Genomic DNA, 19,991 nt, shown 5'->3' on the forward strand with positions numbered 1-19,991 from the left:
TGGTTGTAGCCATGACGGCTTGTGTGAATACCTGAGGCAACATGTGTCCCACAGGCGCGACTCCTCCCACACAGTCATTCATTAGTTAGGCTTTGTCACAGCCCAGGAGGCGACGACATTGTGGGGCTTGTATCTGGGTACGAGGTCCTCTACTTGGAGGGACAGAGCTGGGAAACATGGTTACCTGGTTGATACCTGGTTGATGGGGTTCTGGGAGTTCTTCTACTCCCCAAGCCCAGCCCGAGGCCAGGCTTGACTTGTAAGAGCTTGGTCCACCAGGCTGTTGCTTGGAAAGTGGGGGAGAGCTTGTGTAAAGGGCAGTAGGCTTAGTACAGAACAGGCTGCAACACAGCTACATTTGCACATAGCTGGTTCTTATCGCCACACAAAGATGCACGGCGATAAGAACAATATCTGGATAGATATTTCGTGACTAAAATTGAATCAAAAGCATCATGATACATATGGAGTAATGTCATTTGTTCGCCATAAGTCATGCCCTCTTTCCCGACTGACGCCAACATGAACCCGGGGGGGGGAAATGCTGCTCTGAATATCACAAAAAAGTCTCCATTCTTGGACTTCCATATTCATCAAGATATGCAAAAGACCACTATCGCAGGCCCTTAACATCACTTGGAGACTGAGCCTAGACACCGGCGTCATACCTGACATACTTCAAACATCCGAGATAACACCACTTGACAAAGGAGGAAGTAAAGCAGAGGCAAAACATTATAGACCAACAGCACCAGCATCACACATCATAATCTTAGGGAAGACTGCTAAGAAGCAAGATCACGAAACACCTCACCACGGCATCCACATAGTCCTGGATAACACGGGTTGAAGACAGGGCGGTTCAATTCCACATAACTGCTGAACCACTATGATATAGCCTTAAATGATGACCAAATCACACACCAAAAGATGAGGGGTCGACGACGTTTCGGTCCGTCCTGACCCTTGAGAATGGTCCAGGACGGACCGAAACGGCGTCGTCCCTTCACCTTCTAATGTGGGGTCTGGTCGACTTACTTTAGCCACGTTATTGTGACTCATCGCCTGCATATAGTACTGTATCCTCCTTTGCAGATGACACTAGGATTTTCTTAAGTAGACAACAAACAGGTTACAGCCAACAGCCAAACTGATGTAAATCAGGCCTTTCAACACGCCACAGACAATAATATGATGGCGATGAGTCACAATAACGTGGCTGAAGTATGTTGACCAGACCACACACTAGAAATTGAAGGGACGACGACGTTTCGGTCCGTCCTGGACCATTCTCAAGTCGATTGTGACTTACGACTTGAGAATGCTCCAGGACGGACCGAAACGTCGTCGTCCCTTCAATTTCTAGTGTGTGGTCTGGTCAATAATATGATGTTTAATGAACTTATGTTCCAGCTCTTACGCTGGAAAGGTATTATGGTCCCAAGAATATTATAGTCACTTGAATCTTACAGTCCTAAGGATATTATTACCTCAAGGATATTATTCTTCCAAGATTATTATTGACCAAAGGATATTAGCATAATTGTGAATATAGAATAATGGACAGAGAAGTGGCATGTGGACCCACACGGCATGAGGGCCCAGAAGCCATGTGGGACCCAGAAGCCATGTGGGCCCAGAAGCCATGTGGGCCCAGAAGCCATGTGGGCCCAGAAGCCATGTGGGACCCAGAAGCCATGTGGGGGCCCCACAAGAAGAGCGGCTACATGCGCATCAGTCCTGAGCGCAGAATCCTCTTGTGTAGCGAAATGTTGAAGGCATAATTTTTTACTTTACCTGAATTTACCCGAGGGTCACAGTCTCAATAGTGGCCTCAATGATATCATGAAGCCGGCGGCTTGTCAAACGTCCCCCCCTTCCCATTATTACCGAAGGGGGCAGAAGGCCTACGATATCAAAGGAGCGAAACACAATTACATCCAAGAATGGTACAAGAGGCATCTATGCCACCAGTCTTCCCTAAGGAGACCATGAAGAACTAACTTACCCGTCGGTTCCTAGGCAGTCCCCATGGGTAAGTGTGGTAGAATGGGGCCACGAGCACCCTGGCACCCTCCATATGGGGCACTAGCAGGTCTCTGTGGCCCCCCTAGCTCACCACTGCTCCACACGCTGCCGGGCGCGCCGCCCCCCGGGTCAAGCGGGAGGCCTCCAGGGGCAGCATCAACACACATGCCGCCACACCTGCCATTGTGGGGCACGTCGCGCGGGGCTCGACACAGGTGTTAGGCGAGATGTGTGGTCGTAGGGCCGCGAAGATCAACACAGGTGCTGTTACATCATATAGTGTGGTCGTGGGGCCGCGAAGGATCAACACAGGTGCTGTTACATCATATAGTGTGGTCGCGGGGCCGCGAAGACTTACACAAGTAGTGTTGTTTGACCATAGACCGTAGTGGTTGGGCCTCGGTGGGGTTAAAGTCGCCTACTCAGCACCCCAATGGTAGCACCCCACCGACGGACACTACACACACCACACACAACATTCCCACTCCCCGGGCCAGGCGCTACGGAGGTCGGGAGTGAAACTAGAGGATAAGTGAAGCTTCCGCTGGTGCGAGGGCCGGAGCGCACATGTGTGTGTGTGAGAGAGGTGCACGTGCAGGCGTGATACAGGCGTCGCGGACACTGGCGCCAGGTGCCACAGGTGCCGCCGCCTCACTACCGTTGCCATAGGAACCCCTCACAGGTTGCCATCCGCCGCCACCCAGTACTCCCCGCCCACACACTCACCCTACACGGATATTCGATACCAAGGAGGGGTTACAGGGCCCCGATATGTGCAGCTGTACAAGGTTGGGCACTACCCCAGCTGGGGCCAGCGGCCTGCCACTGGCTGACCGTCCAACACACACAAGCTGACCAACACTCACATTGATTGGCTCTCGCTGCTGACGTCACTCTACAGCCGTCAACCCCGGCCAACCTCACTTCGACTCCCGAGCCCAAATGATTGGAGAACTGACGAGAGGAATGCAGTGGGGGGAGGGGGGGGGGGAAGAGAGGGAGAGGGGAAGGGAGAGGGGAAGAGAGAGGAACACACAGTTGGCGGGAACTTGACAGGACAGACGATAACTGACCTCGCTACAATACTTTCGTTTAAAGACAATAACTGACCTAATGACCGGGTCTTTAGGTCAGTTATAGTCCTAATATATATATATATATATATATATATATATATATATATATATATATATATATATATATATATATATATATAATATATATATATATATATATATATATATATATATATATATATATAAATATATATATATATGTCGTACCAAGTAGCCAGAACGCACTTCTCAGCCTACTATGCAAGGCCCGATTTGCCTAATAAGCCAAGTTTTCATGAATTAATTGTTTTTCGACTACCTAACCTACCTAACCTCACCTAACCTAACTTTTTCGGCTACCTAACCAAACCTAACCTATAAAGATAGGTTAGGTTAGGTTAGGTAGGGTTGGTTAGGTTCGGTCATATATCTACGTTAATTTTAACTCCAATAAAATAAAATTGACCTCATACATAATGAAATGGGTAGCTTTATCATTTCATAAGAAAAAAAATAGAAAAAATATATTAATTAAGGAAAACTTGGCTTATTAGGCAAATCGGGCCTTGAATAGTAGGCCAAAAAGTGAGTTCTGGCTACTAGGTACGACATATATATATATATATATATATATATATATATATATATATATATATATATATATATATATATATATATATATATATAATTCCACACCTCTTCAATACAATATGCATCATTAACATATTAATAAGACACATTTCAACACCTCCCTGAGAAGCCAACGTCGCCGTGCGAGCAGCCAGAACCAACAGTTAGTACGACACAACACCAACTCCGCTGTTACCATATCCAAGACTTGACTCCATTAGTCCAGCCACTCCAGAAATACCTGTTGTACGAGGCTAATTTAAAGCCTCTTCGACCTATCACCTTTACCGCGGAGTGACCGACTACCCCAGAAACGGACAAATTGACACCAGAATATCACAATAAATGGTGCAGCCGGAAGCCTCCACGCTTGACAGGTAGCTCCTATGTCAGCCAATGGAAACTCTGCTACTGCGAGGGAACCAATCAGGGAGTTTTCTCAGCCAACGAGGCGGGTGCAGCTTATATATATCGTCAGGAAAGGAGGTAAAATACAGGAATATGAACATCTAGAGATGTATATCCGCTTGTCTGTGCATATACAGCGAGGGATATATTTGTCCTGGGCTATATCCGGGCCTATAGTATACTTACTGGTCAGCAGGGACTTTTTTTTTTTTTAATTTTGCCCCGAGGGGCGAGTTTATTGGGCAGCGTCACTCATCCTGTGAGTGGACACACCGCCATAGTGACAGTATTGGGCAGCGCCACTCATCCTGTGAGTGGACACACCGCCATAGTGACAGTATTGGGCAGCGTCACTCATCCTGTGAGTGGACACACCGCCATAGTGACAGTATTGGGCAGCGTCACTCAGCCTGTGAGTGGACACACCGCCATAGTGACAGTATTGGGCAGCGCCACTCATCCTGTGAGTGGACACACCGCCATAGTGACAGTATTGGGCAGCGTCACTCAGCCTGTGAGTGGACACACCGCCATAGTGACAGTATTGGGCAGCGTCACTCATCCTGTGAGTGGACACACCGCCATAGTGACAGTATTGGGCAGCGCCACTCATCCTGTGAGTGGACACACCGCCATAGTAACAGTATTGGGCAGCGCCACTCATCCTGTGAGTGGACACACCGCCATAGTAACAGTATTGGGCAGCGCCACTCATCCTGTGAGTGGACACACCGCCATAGTGACAGTATTGGGCAGCGCCACTCATCCTGTGAGTGGACACACCGCCATAGTAACAGTATTGGGCAGCGCCACTCATCCTGTGAGTGGCCACACCGCCATAGTAACAGTATTGGGCAGCGTCACTCATCCTGTGAGTGGACACACCGCCATAGTGACAGTATTGGGCAGCGTCACTCATCCTGTGAGTGGACACACCGCCATAGTGACAGTATTGGGCAGCGCCACACATCCTGTGAGTGGACACACCGCCATAGTAACAGTATTGGGCAGCGCCACTCATCCTGTGAGTGGACACACCGCCATAGTGACAGTATTGGGCAGCGCCACTCATCCTGTGAGTGGACACACCGCCATAGTGACAGTATTGGGCAGCACCACTCGTCCTGTGAGTGGACACACCGCCATAGTGACAGTATTGGGCAGCGTCACTCTTTCTGTGAGTGGACACACCGCCATAGTGACAGTATTGGGCAGCGCCACTCATACTGTGAGTGGACACACCGCCATAGTGACAGTATTGGGCAGCGCCACTCATCTTGTGAGTGGACACACCGCCATAGTGACAGTATTGGGCAGCGTCACTCATCCTGTTAGTGGACACACCGCCATAGTGACAGTATTGGGCAGCGTCACTCATCCTGTGAGTGGACACACCGCCATAGTGACAGTATTGGGCAGCGTCACTCATCCTGTGAGTGGACACACCGCCATAGTGACAGTATTGGGCAGCGCCACTCATCCTGTGAGTGGACACACCACCATAGTGACAGTATTGGGCAGCGCCACTCATCTTGTGAGTGGACACACCGCCATAGTGACAGTATTGGGCAGCGTCACTCATCCTGTGAGTGGACACACCGCCATAGTGAAAGTATTGGGCAGCGCCACTCATCCTGTGAGTGGACACACCGCCATAGTGACAGTATTGGGCAGCGCCACTCATCCTGTGAGTGGACACACCGCCATAGTGACAGTATTGGGCAGCGCCACTCATCCTGTGAGTGGACACACCGCCATAGTGACAGTATTGGGCAGCGCCACTCATCCTGTGAGTGGACACACCGCCATAGTGACAGTATTGGGCAGCGCCACTCATCCTGTGAGTGGACACACCGCCATAGCAGCATGTACAACACTCCCCAATAGGAAGAAAACCCGCTGGGTTGTTCATCCTGTCACTTGTACCCAGACACAGCTGGGACTTGCTTAACTGTCTCAAGTGAACAGCTCCTCAAACAAGAAGATTAACATCTGTCAACCCGTAAAAGTGGTGGTCTTAACCCTTCACAGGAATGATAGGCCTTAGGCCCAACACGAAACCATGAGCCCAAGTACAAAAAAAAAAAAAAAAAAAAAAAAAACTGGTACCAGTAGTGTGAGGCATGACCTCTATACAGCACAGGTCAGAGGTCACTCCCTTGACCCCATCCTCAACAGTGACCAACTACCCTCTCCTAATGAACCCACTACATTGTCTAAGTAACGACCAAATTGTGGTGGTTTAGGAATATTAAAAACACCGCAATATTGACGGTTGATGGACCTCCTGAACATCGGCTTCGGTAGGTTAGATCCGTAGTCAAAGTTCTGACGATTCAACCCGTCCTCAAGTTCATTCCATCCAGTGGTCGACCCCACAGACGCATTCATAAATTTTTACATGCTGTTAATTCAAAACAGGAATTTTCTTAAATATAAATAATTATAATATATTTGCGTATTGTGCATATATAGGCATAGGTTAGGTTAGGTGTTTAGGTTCTGTTGGCGATTATTTGTATTTGTAGTACGTGGGCGAAGCATTTACAGCGTTGTCAGTGAAGCACTTGTTCCGGAAGTGTTCGAACGTCATCAGTTGTGAGTCGTTATCTTGAGGTTATCTTGAGATGATTTCGGGGCTTCAGTGTCCCCGCGGCCCGGTCCTCGACCAGGCCTCCACCCCCAGGAAGCAGCCCGTGACAGCTGACTAACACCCAGGTACCTATTTTTACTGCTAGGTAACAGGGGCATAGGATGAAAAACTTTTGCCCATTGTTTCTTGCCGGCGCCTGGGACCGAACCCAGGACCACAAGATTACAAGTCCAGTGTGCTGTCCGCTCGGCCGACCGGCTCCCTCCTGTGTCGTGTGTAAACCGTTTCTCATTCATAAACAGCGGGGGGGGGGGGGGGGGGTTGGCGAGTGGATGGAATGGCCTTTGGGTCTTAGTTTGGAGGGCTGTCCATGGACGGGCTGTCGTGACAAAGTGACAACCCTCACGTCTCAAAATAAAGTATGACGAGGTTTCGGGACGCCCCGGGACGCCCCGGGCCGCCCCGGGCCGACCCCGGGCCATTATCAACGACCCAAACGTCAAATTACCTTTATATACAGACGAGCGAGTTTTGGTCAAAATTGCTAATTTAAGTTAGACGTCGAGTTGAACACAAGTCTGTAACAACCTACAGTATGGTAACCATTTTTTTTCAAGCTTCTTTAGACCTCGCCTCACATTTCCCAAAATAAGGCGGTTCCACTAAACTATAAGAGTGGTATAGACTACATGCACCATGTGTGTGTGTGTGTGTGTGTGTGTGTGTGTGTGTGTGTGTATTCACCTAGTTGTGTTTGCGGGGGTTGAGCTTTGCTCTTTCGGCCCGCCTCTCAACTGTCAATCAATTGTTTACTAACTACCTTTTTTTCCACACACACACACACACCCCAGGAAGCAGCCCGTGACAGCTGACTAACTCCCAGGTTCCTATTTACTGCTAGGTAACAGGGGCATTCAGGGTAAAAGAAACTTTGCCCATTGGCAAATTGTACATCTGGCTCTGTACAACATCCGTCCTCAGACTAAGTCCATTCCATACAGCGGTCGACCCCACAGACGCATTCTGTGGTTCGCATTCAACACATATAATTCTCTTGGCGATCATTTGTGCTTGTAGTACGTGGGTGAAGCACTGACCTTCAGGACAAGGATTTGGGATGGGACGGGGGGAAAAGAATGGTACCCACCCACTTGTGGACGGTCGGGGATTGAACGCCGACCTGCATGAAGCGAGACCGTCGCTCTACCGTCCAGCCCAAGTGGCTAGGTTGTTCGGGGGGGTAATCTTACTGTTATTTACGCGTGTGTGTGACCGTCCTCAGGCTCGGGGTGAGATGCCAGGAAGAGGCTCGCAAGCTCCGTCGAACTAAAGATTGATTGATTGATTGATGAAGATTAAGACATCCAAAAGGTGGCACGGGCATAAATAGCCCGTAAGTGGTGGCCCTTTTGAGTCATTTCCAGTATCAAGAGCTGATACTGGAGATCTGTGGAGGTGCGACTGCACCCTGCGTGACGGGAGATGTCTCCCGTCAGTGGGACTAAAGTCCGTTTGATTCAGTTATACCTGCAGTGACGTGCCCAACAGAACATGAGCACGACATTAAGAGAAAATGGAAACTGTTCTTGGATGACTATAATAAACTACAACTGTTTTATTAATATAGGAACTTGATAGTCAACCATTTATATATTATATATATATATGGAGAGCACATAATTATATAAGAAACCTACACAAAATTATGTGTAACGGTTTACCACAAGTCAAATTTCAAATTCACGAATTTTAGCAACTTGTTAGGTAAGATAGCCATGTCCTGTCACGTCCTTCGAGATGTCTCCAGGTGTTGCTGTAAGTTACTCCTTCAAGACGTCTCTAAATATCAAATAAAGCAAATATGTTGTACTTAAAACACCACCAATCCCACCACCAATCCCACCACCAGTAACATGCCACAACCCAGAACTGAACCGGTTGGGGGCGGCCTACCTTGTGAGTGTGAGAGGTCCTGCGGCAGCCCTCATACTCCAGACTGCGGCAGTTGCGAGTGTGGGCGTGTGTGGGCGGGGGCAGACCCGACACGGGCGGGGGCGCCCGTTCCGGAAGGGCCAATTCCGGGGTGATAAACCGCGGGTAGCCAGAGTCCCGCGGGGAGAATACCGGAGAATAGAGGCTCGAACCGCAACTCTTCTCCGGAGAAGGGATAACGGCGTCGACGTAGACGCCATGTCCGGCGGCATGCGAGGCGTGGTACTGGAGGGGCGTGGGGTGGTGGCCATTCATGATACTCGAGGGCGGGGAGAGGGAGGGGGTGTCCCACTCTGGGGTGGGGGGCAGGGGCCGCTGGGGGGTGTCGTTGGACACCTCGCGGAACACGAGACGAGGCCCGTGACCCACGTACTCGTCGAGGACCACCCCGGCGGGAGCCACGCCTGTGCTCCTCACTGGCGAGAGGTAGTCCTCCAAAAGGTAAAAAGTTCGAGGCCGCCTCGAGCGAGCTCGTCCTCGCCGCCATAGGTCGCCCTCGCCCGCCTCCCGCCCCAAACTGCCAAACATGGGCGGCCCGCCCACTGAAGGACCATTCAGAGCGTTCTTATAATTATTTACACAGGCCATGTTGGTCATGTTGGCCACTGAGGAGAGACTATGCGGCAACATAGTCTCCGGGCGGACTACCAGCTCGGACTCCTCCCGGTCCATGATACAGTCGGCACGCCCCAGGCTGGCGCCGTGCAGCCAGCGCCGCCCACGTGCCAGTAAAGTACTCGTGCAGTTCTCTTTACTAGCGTGGCGCGAGCGACGAGGCAGCGTCTCGCTGTGCGCGGCACGACGCGTCGTGGGCGGCAGTATAGAGAACGGCGCCGGGCACACCACGTCACACCGAACCGGTTCACCGGGAGCTCTGTGTGACGTCAGCAGATCCGGCTGAGACGCCCCCAGGTCACTTTTCCGACGGCTGCGGCTCAAGTCCAGCCCGTCGTCCCGGCTGCGGACGCGACGTAGCGAGCCATCCGTCCCTCTCCACCTATCCGGCCGCAGCCGCCACAGCAGCGAGTTGCGTTTGACTATCCCTCGTCTCGTCGTTTCTGCGGAGTTACCCGTCTGTTGTGACTGTTGCGCGGTGGGAGGCGCAGGCAGGTCGTGGAGGGACGACATGGTGGAGAGAGGAGTGGAGGTGCGCATGTCGTCGGGTCTCCAGGGGTCGTCCATGTGGTAATTACGAGGTCTGTGGTCCACACTGCCGTGTTTACGGTCGTTCTTGTCGCCGCGGGTGAAGGTGCCCGGGTAGAACTGCGCCGGACTGGCGTCCGCCCACCTCCCCCAGCTGCCGTTGAGGCGGCTCCAGGTGCCGTAGGTGAGACTCGGTCTCGGGTCGGTCAGCGCCGTGTCCCGCGACGTCGTCCTCCTAAGGGAGTAATACTCCAAAAACCCGTAATCTCCTCCTTCGGCGTCAACGACGTCTTCGACGCTCCTGACGCGCCATTCGCGGCTTCCCGCGTTCGTCAGCGTAGAAAACGGATTCTTAAGCGCCCGGCGGAGTGTCACGTCGCCATTTTGGAGGGAACTGAGACCCTTGGAGAGGCCGAGGACGGACTGGTTGGGCACCTCGTGGGAGGCCAAGATGTCGACGGTGGTCTTAGTGTTCTTGTGGGAGGCGCCGTAGGTGCCGGAGAGCCAGGTCTTGAGCGTCATGCTGGTCCTCGACCGCCACCCTGCTCGGGGGAAGACAAAACACCAAACTAAAGCAACAGAACCAAATAAAGCAGGGAATGCTAGCAGTCAAATGGGCGGTCGACCAGACCTGCGGACGGTGGGAGGGGGTAGTCGACCAGACCTGCGGACGGTGGGAGGGGGTAGTCGACCAGACCTGCGGGCGGTGGGAGGGGGTAGTCGACCAGACTTATGGAGGGTGGGAGGGGGTAGTCGACCAGACTTATGGAGGGTGGGAGGGGGTAGTCGACCAGACCTGCGGGCGGTGGGAGGGGGTAGTCGACCAGACCTGCGGGCGGTGGGAGGGGGTAGTCGACCAGACTTATGGAGGGGGGGAGGGGGTAGTCGACCAGACTTATGGAGGGGGGGAGGGGGTAGTCGACCAGACTTATGGAGGGGGGGAGGGGGTAGTCGACCAGACTTAAGGAGGGGGGGAGGGGGTAGTCGACCAGACTTATGGAGGGGGGGAGGATAGTTCAGGTCTATGTGGTCAGGGGGGAGGAGGGGGAGGGAGGGGGGGATTTAATAGGTCTATGTAGCCAGGGATTACCTACTCTATGTAACTCTATGGAATATATAATACTCTACGGATTACCTAACTCTACTATAGTCAGTAGTTAGGCTGTGATTCATACGTCAGGCTGCGAGCAGCCGCGTCCAACAGCCTGGGTTGATCAGTCCAGGCAACCAGGAGGCCTGGTCGACGACCGGGCCGCGGGGTCGCCAAGCCCCGGAAGCACCTCAAGGTAACCTCAAGGTAAGGGAGGGGGTTGTGTAACTCTACATGGTCTAGGAGGGGGTGCAGGGGTGAACCACTCTACATGGTGGGGACAGGGGTGACTTAGGGGTAGAAGGGGATGTACTAACAGGTCTAGCCGCCTCCGCTTAGACTTAACGCACAAATAAACAAAAAAAAACTAAATTGCAAAACAAAAAAAAGACTCCTCCCAGCGTACGGAAAATAAAGACATTATAAATATACCAAATAATAACAAAATACATAAATAATAAAGATGAACATAACGGGAAATTACAGGTAAAAAAAGCATACAGGATAACATTAATAAACCATTTTTACTTACCAAATTTTAACCCTAGGCTTGGAGAAATAAAGTATGGTAAAATCAGGTGTCCGGGAACCCCCAGAACGCAGGTTCGAGTCTCCTCAAATGCCTCGAAATCAATTTCATTGACATTTCACCAGTTTTTAACCTATAATTTCCCCAGGACGAACAAGGCAACCATTTATAAGGTGGCAAAGCACCGATAATGCGACGCAGTACGAGTTCTTCCACAGCCATCCTGGGAGTCGTCAGCCCGCACCCTCCGAGGCGCTGATTGTGTCATTGAGCAATTAACAACACAAAATTGGGGTAATTAGGTCGTTAAACTGACTTAACGAGCGCGTGACTCTTGACGTGTTGGTAAACACCAAGTTATGACAGCTGTCACTCAAAGGGAGGAGGAGGAGGGAGAAAGATATTATATATATATATATATATATATATATATATATATATATATATATATATATATATATATATATATATATATATATATATATATATATATATATATATGTCGTACCTAGTAGCCAGAATGCACTTCTCAGCCTACTATGCAAGGCCCGATTTGCCTAATAAGCCAAGTTTTCCTGAATTAATACATTTTTTCTATTTTATTTCTTATGCAATGATAAAAGTTACCCATTTCATTATGTAAGAGGTCAATTTTTTTATTGTAGTTAAAATTAACGTAGATATATGACCGAACCTAACCAACCCTACCTAACCTAACCTAACCTATCTTTATAGGTTAGGTTAGGTTAGGTAGCCGAAAAAGTTAGGTTAGGTTAGGTAGGTTAGGTAGTCGAAAAAACATTAATTCATGAAAACTTGGCTTATTAGGCAAATCGGGCCTTGCATAGTAGGCTGAAAAGTGCGTTCTGGCTACTAGGTACGACATATATATATATATATATATATATATATATATATATATATATATATATATATATATATATATATATATATATATATATATATATATATAAACTGAAAACTCACACCCCAGAAGTGACTCGAACCCATACTGCCAGGGACACTCTGCAACTGGTGTACAGGACCCCTTAACCACTCGACCATCACGACCGGACAAAAGATGATGGTAGCCGAGGTTAATTCCCCGAGGCTATATATATAAACCTAAACGGGATACCACCTCTGGTGTAAGTGTAGGGACCCACAGCCTCGGAGAAGGATATATATATATATATATAGTTACCTATGGCAGGTGTCTGTACGAGAAGAACCTCCCAATCTTGAACATCTTTAGCAGCCTGGCCTCAGGCCGGGCTCGGGGAGTAGAAGAACTCTTGAAACCTTCCCCAGGAATGGTCCAGGTAGTATAGCCTAACTGCGCCTACGGAAAAGTGAGGTCTAGCTCCTCATGCCCCGCCTATTAGTTATGTTCTACCCATTGCGTTTCAAGTTAAGTTTTTGACGTTAAAAATCTTTGTGGAATCTGGGGCCAGATTCACGAAGCAGTTACGCAAGCGCTTACGAACGTGTACGTCTTTCCTCAATCTTTGACGGCTTTGGTTACATTTATTAAACAGTTTACAAGCATGAAAACTTGCCAGTCAACTGTTGTTATTGTTATAAACAGCCTCCTGGTGCTTCGGAGCTCATTAACTGTTTAATAATTGTAAACACAGCCGCCAAAGATTGAGAAAAGATGTACAGGTTCGTAAGTGCTTGCGTAACTGCTTCGTGAACCTGTCTCCTGGTCTAGGTGTAGATGGAGGTGGCTTCCATAACTAGTGATATCAGAATATTCCACACCGTGACCACTCATACAGGGTACCTTACCTTGAGGTTATCTTGAGATGATTTCGGGGCTTTAGTGTCCCCGCGGCCCGGTCCTCGACCAGGCCTCCACCCCCAGGAAGCAGTCCATGACAGCTGACTAACACCCAGGTACCTATTTTACTGCTAGGTAACAGGGGCATAGGGTGAAAGAAACTCTGCCCATTGTTTCTCGCCGGCGCCCGGGATCGAACCCAGGACCACAGGATCACAAGTCCAGCGTGCTGTCCGCTCGGCCGACCGGTTCCCGTACAAGTACAAGTATTTCCATACATTTCCTCGACTCAATTGCGTTTCCAGCTTCCACCTGTGTCCTCTTCTACTTTCTCTCAGGTGAAAGAGGCTGCCCTTGTCCACCTTGTCTCACCTCAGTATCTCGCATGTAGCGATCATGTCCAGTCATACCCACCACAGACAGAAGAGGGTGAGAGCTGTCAATAAGTAAAACAATAGACCTACTCACTTATGCCAGGAACATGGCTCTTCCCAGATCTCCTATGCCACTATACCAGTGCCAGTAAGGTGGCACTTGGCCTGCCCCTCTACACATGCCCAACCTGTTCCAAGCTCACCTGTAAAAGAAGAAAGACACTTATTGGTAATTTAAAACTGAAAATGAACATCTATGTTTTATTTCACTTGTAACATTTGTGTTCAGATCCATTCACACAGAGTTGAGAGGCGGGACCAAAGAGCCAAAGCTCAACCCTCGCAAGCACAACTAGATGAGTATCTGGTTGATGGGGTTCTGGGAGTTATTCTACTTCTCAAGCCCGGCCTCCACCACAACACTGGTGGTGGGCCTCACCCACCCCAACACTGGTGGTGGACCTCACCCACCCCAACACTGGTGGTGGTGGGCCTCACCCACCCCAACACTGGTGGTGGGCCTCACCCACCCCAACACTGGTGGTGGTGGCCCTCACCCACCCCAACACTGGTGGTGGGCCTCACCCACCCCAACACTGGTGGTGGGCCTCACCCACCCCAACACTGGTGGAGGGCCTCACCCACCCCAACACTGGTGGTGGTGGCCCTCACCCACCCCAACACTGGTGGTGGCCCTCACCCACCCCAACACTGGTGGTGAACCTCACCCACCCCAACACTGGTGGAGGGCCTCACCCACCCCAACACTGGTGGTGGGCCTCACCCACCCCAACACTGGTGGTGGTGGCCCTCACCCACCCCAACACTGGTGGTGGTGGCCCTCACCCACCCCAACACTGGTGGTGAACCTCACCCACCCCAACACTGGTGGTGGGCCTCACCCACCCCAACACTGGTGGTGGTGGGCCTCACCCACCCCAACACTGGTGGTGGTGGCCCTCACCCACCCCAACACTGGTGGTGGGCCTCACCCACCCCAACACTGGTTGAGAATGTACCACCAACCTGACCTTCAAGAACTGTAATGCACAAATAACAAAACAAGGTCATTACTTTCACTAAACAGGCTTCAAGTACCTATTTCGAATCATATAAAGTTAAAACAATACTTGAACAAAATTTTGTTATATGTTTACATGCACTAAACCGACCTTTTCAACAGGTGGTTTGAAGAAAACAATACCAGAGAAGTGCAACAATACGGATGACGTATTACTCGCTAATTGGTTGTTCGCTGCAACAGCACAAGCCTGTTTGATACCTGGTTGATGGGGTTCTGGAAGTTCTTCTACTCCCCTGACTTGTGAGAGTTTGGTCCACCAGGCTGTTGCTTGGAGCGGCCCGCAGGCCCACATATCCACTACAGCCAGTGGGAGACAGAACGTCAGCCACATCAGCAGATGAACTGATAACGTATCATTTAATATCATTTAACAATGAATGTAATTGAGGTTTATGAGTGGAAAACCGTTCATGTGAGCGCTTGTGGGTGATAACGGCTGGTGTTGGCGAGAGAGAGAGATATAGATAGATAGATAGAGATAGATAGAGATAGATAGATAGGATAGAGAGAGAGAGAGAGAGCTGACCACCTTGGGGGGGCCACGTCACTACATTAACCACAACATTTAGTGAAGACCTTCGTTCTAGATCTCGCTACAAACTGGGTAATTTTAAATTGCCTATTTAAGCGAATTATGCCAAGTGAGTGAGTGAGGGGGAGAGTGAGGGGGAGAGTGAGGGGGAGGGGGAGGGAGGGAGAGTGAGTGAGTGAGAGAGAGAGAACGGAGAGGAGGAAATGTGTTAAAGAAATGCATGCAGTAGACATCTATATAAGCCTAACGAGTATGAATACACACTGACTTCCTGTCCCTGCACACAATTATGTGATACGTGTGTATGTGTGTAATAACTGAACAACAAATATTATTGCTAAGCTTGTGGTGAAGTTAATTCAAATAAACAAATCCACAAGGGCCGTGACGAGGATTCGAACCTGCGTCCGAGAGCATCGGACTCAGGTTTTTGCCCATTTGATACATCACGCTATTGTGATTTCTGCGTTTAATTAAAATATAACGCAGTACACAGTACAGGCCGTTCTCGCCAGCGTCCCCAACATCAAGACACTGTCGTACTAAAGGGCCCTTATCCTAACCTACCACAGGACCCTAAACAGAATCAGTTAATGAAGTGATGGCTGAAGTTGGCAGAGGGCGGTGTGGGCGTGGCCCTCCTGGAGGGTGAGCACTAAGTCATATTGAGGAAGTGTGAGGGCGTCACTCACCTTCGTCACTCACCTTCTGCGTCACTCACCTTCTCTCACGGTGAGAAAAACATAACTCAGGAAGTACTCCCTTAATTGTGCTTGCGGGGGGTTGAGCTCTGGCTCTTTGGAAGTGTGTACGTGGCTCAGTGTGTGGCATTATACTCGCTCCTCGTATAATGCTCACTCTCAAAAACCACACCAAATTTAACCCCTAATTAACACCACTTTCACAAAATTTGGGTTGACTAGTTGCACAATGTCCACAACAATTGTCGCCACATTTCTCCTCCACACTACACTAAGCGCTTGTGCTACTGCCCATTTATATTTGTTTATAAAGTAATCTGTGAGTCTGGAGACGGACTGATATCATGGGGCATGGCGTCACTTTATCCTCCCAAACCTGCAATGTTCGTGTTGATATCGTGTTGTCGGGAGGTGTGGATATCATCTTCTTCAACCTGTCCTCTTTAAAAATAACGTCGCTTTTCGCTCGTACGCGCGCTATGGCCAAAAATAGACGAAATTTGAAATGAAATCGGCTCACGAAAGCGACGTACTGTCCCGTTTTCTGTTTGAGTCCTCCGGCTTACTCGGAAAGGTTAGGAGAGGATTTTTTCAATTAACATTTTTCATGACGTTTTGAAACTTAAGGACCATTTCTAGCAGTCCTGGACCCGGATTCACGAAGCGGTTACGCAAGTATTTACGAACGTGTACATCTTTCCTCAAACTTTGACGACTTTGGTTACATTTATTAAACAGTTTACAAGCATAAAAACTTGCCAATCAACTGTTGTTATTGTTATAAACAGCCTCCTGGTGCTTCGGAGCTCATTAACTGTTTAATAATTGTAAACAAACCCGCCAAAAATTGAGAAAAGATGTACAGGTTCGTAAGTGCTTGCGTAACTGCTTCGTGAATCTGGCCCCTGATCTTCCACTCTTGTTTACTTGGGTGCTGAAGGTAGCCTTGTACTGCTCGGGCCTTCAGAACCACTCGAGGGCAAAACTCAACACAGCTTTGTTCTAAAATTGGTGCCTTGACTTAATGTGTGTGCGCGCGATCTGGAGATGTATATGGGGACTCTTACGTGTGTGTTCTGCCACTTCCCCAGCCTCCAGGGGGGAGTCCTGTCACCTCCCCAGCCTCCAGGGTGAGTCCTGCCACCTCCCCAGCCTCCGGGGGGCCAAGGGAAGGACTTGGCCCCCCTGGGAACAGCAGCTGCTACTGACAATTACCTCCACCTCCCCCCCCAGGCACCACAAGTCACACCGTCTAACTTTAGACACTGCCACACTCCACACAAAGGCGGTAATTAATGTGGTGTTGCACCTCGGCATAACACTGTAATGGCCGGCCGCGCAGGAGCAGTCCGCAGCTCCGGTACAACTTTCGCCTCGACAGAGTTGACGCCCAAATGGTTCCGGACCCCCCCCCCCCCTGCTGTAGAGTCTTTACTGGCATAGATATCGTTGTTTAATTGGAACGAGTTGCTTGATTGATTGATGAAGATTAAGCCACCCAAAAGGTGGCACGGGCATGAATAGCCCGTAAGTGGTGGCCCTTTTGAGCCATTACCAGTATCAAGAGCTGATACTGGAGATCTGTGGAGGTGCGACTGCACCCTGCGTGACGGGAGATGTCGTCCATGGAACGAGTTGGTCTCGTAGGGGGTCCTGTGTAGGGGGGGGGGGAGGGAAGAATACCATTTGAAATGAAGACTTGAACTTCTCTAAATTACTGACTTCTGTAAAATAATTCATGATACGTTGTTTTAAGACAAGGCGCCGGCCATTTTGTAACTCTTTTGTAACTAGTAACTTTGTAAACCATTTAAAAGGCTGAGACTTAGGAATGAGACTTGCGTTCCTAAGATTAATTGCTTTCCCATTTTCGAAGGAAAACATTCAATTGTGGCCAAGTATAAGGAGCTTGTAAGTATAAGTGCCACGGACAAGAGGGCCACACGACCTGGTAAGCCACAGCCCCGCTCCTGTGCCAGGTAAGTCCACTACGGGCTCACCATAGCCCGTGCTACTTGCCCCGCTCCTGTGCCAGGCAAGTCCACTACGGGCTCACCATAGCCCGTGCTACTTGAAACGTTTTCTTCCCAATAGCTGAATCTAAAACAACCAACAACAGTTTAGTAAGACCACTGTGTAGCGCCAGGCAGCTGATGCCCCCACATGCCCAACCTCTCTACCCTCCCCGCACTTGACTCTGGCGTGAGAGAGAGGCAGGATGTCAGTGATATAAAGTGATTTATATCGTCAAAAAACTATTGTTAGCTTCAAGTTGGTAAAAGTTTGAACTTTAAAGGCTGGCTTATAGCTTATGACTGATATGGTAATCTTGTGAGCTTTGTAGAGGCCTTTTAAAACACAGGAAACTACACCTTGACCACAAGAGGATATCTTGAGATGATTTCGGGGCTTAGCGTCCCCGCGGCCCGGTCCTCGACCAGGCCGACTTTTTCTTACATACACCCAGGAAGCAGTCCGTAGCAGCTGTCTAACACCCAGGTACCTATTTTATTCTAGATAACAGGGACATCAGGGGTGAAAGAAACTGTCATTTTTATTTCCGCCTCCGCCGGGGATCGAACCCGGAACCTCACGACTACGAATCCGAAACGCTGTCCACTCAACTGCCTGACCCCTTCCAGAGGGGGAAAGAGGTTACCTAAACCTTACCTTGAGGTTACCTTGAAGTGCTTCCGGGGCTTAGCATCCCGCGGCCCGGTCCTCGACCAGGCCTCCTCGTTGCCGAACTGGTCAACCAGGCTGTTGGACGCGGCTGCTCTCACCCTAACATACGAATCACAGCCTGATTGATCAGGTATCCCATGGAGGTGCTTATCCAGTTCTCTCTTGAATGCTAAGGGCTGTATATATATCTCTTTACAAATCCAACATGGGATATTCACCGGGCGCGCTCCCCACTAATCTGTCATCCCTGTCGAAGATGATATACAATAACTAGTCTACTAGTCTACTAGTCTACTAGTCTACTAGTCTACCACGGCATGATTATTCCTCCACCAGCGTCAGACACCATCGACAGGCTATAGCAGAGGTGTGTGTGTGTGGCGACTTTACAGAGGAGTGGCGACGTTCTCTTAGACTTCTCCTAGAGATAGCAAGCGTCTCAGCTGGCAGTTTATGGTGGGCTGGAGGCACGCTAGCCAGGGTGTTGTTTCCCACAAGTACTCTAGTTTGGTTTTTGCCTTGGTGCCAGCGGGTGTCTGGGGTGAAGCACCCCACACCCATCACGGCCGCCAAGTCTTGAAGGAGGCGGTGAAGGAAAAAAAGACAAGGTCAGTGCTGGTGTTGTTTTTGGTGTGTGTAAATAAAAGTCCGGTTATCCCTTGCTTGCTAGGCTGCTGCCCCGTCTGTCTGTCTCATGTGTGTGTGAATATCTATGTCTATCTCTATCTCTCTCCCCCTTATCTGTAACTTTATGGCGTCTTAGATCTAAATCTAATATCTTGTGTAGAATGTTCTGGATGTTCCTCCATGTTTCTTGAAGTTTTCCATAATTGTTCCGACAAATGACAATGGGCGCAGGTAACAGGTGTATACATATCAAGGTGATAATTAGTGCCACCGCTCCCACCCCCACCCCATAATTCCCCTCCCCCCCACCCCACACGCCCACACCACACCCCACACAGCACCCCCACCCCCCTCTCACCTCAAGGCTGACCGGTCCCATCACTGACCTTGCTGTGATTACACTGCAAATCTCATTGCTATTACCAAGTGCTTGCTTGCTTGTTTATATATATCACACGGGCTCACCATAGCCCGTGCTACTTGCAACTTTTTCTTCCTGGTAGCGAATCTTTAAACAACAACAACAACATGCTTGTATATAGCAAGCCAGTGTGTGTATACTGTCTTACAGACTCCACAGGGTCGAGCTCCAGCTCCTAAGTCCAGCTTTGAAATTGTGCATCGATTTGCCTGAACAAAAGCCCCTTCTCACCAGGGGAGCCGGTGGCTGAGTGGACAGCACACTGGACGCGTGATCCTGTGGTTCCGGGTTCGATCCCAGGCGTCGGCGAGAAGCA

General features: G+C 49.7%; 1 protein-coding gene across 4 annotated transcripts in view; it reads right to left on the bottom strand.

Moving 5' to 3' along the window:
• Positions 1 to 19,991, bottom strand: part of LOC123746526 (dual specificity tyrosine-phosphorylation-regulated kinase mbk-2) — a 205,957-nt gene that overhangs the window by 53,316 nt on the left and 132,650 nt on the right. For all 4 annotated transcript variants that reach the window (XM_069318312.1, XM_069318309.1, XM_069318311.1 and 1 more), the window contains one exon: positions 8,668 to 10,391. In XM_069318312.1, coding sequence (XP_069174413.1) covers positions 8,668 to 10,371 — 1,704 coding nt within the window. In that variant the 5' untranslated portion in view covers positions 10,372 to 10,391. The remainder of the gene's footprint in view (positions 1 to 8,667; positions 10,392 to 19,991) is intronic.

The sequence above is a fragment of the Procambarus clarkii genome, chromosome 90, assembly GCF_040958095.1.
Source record: "Procambarus clarkii isolate CNS0578487 chromosome 90, FALCON_Pclarkii_2.0, whole genome shotgun sequence".
Classification (NCBI taxonomy): domain Eukaryota; kingdom Metazoa; phylum Arthropoda; class Malacostraca; order Decapoda; family Cambaridae; genus Procambarus; species Procambarus clarkii.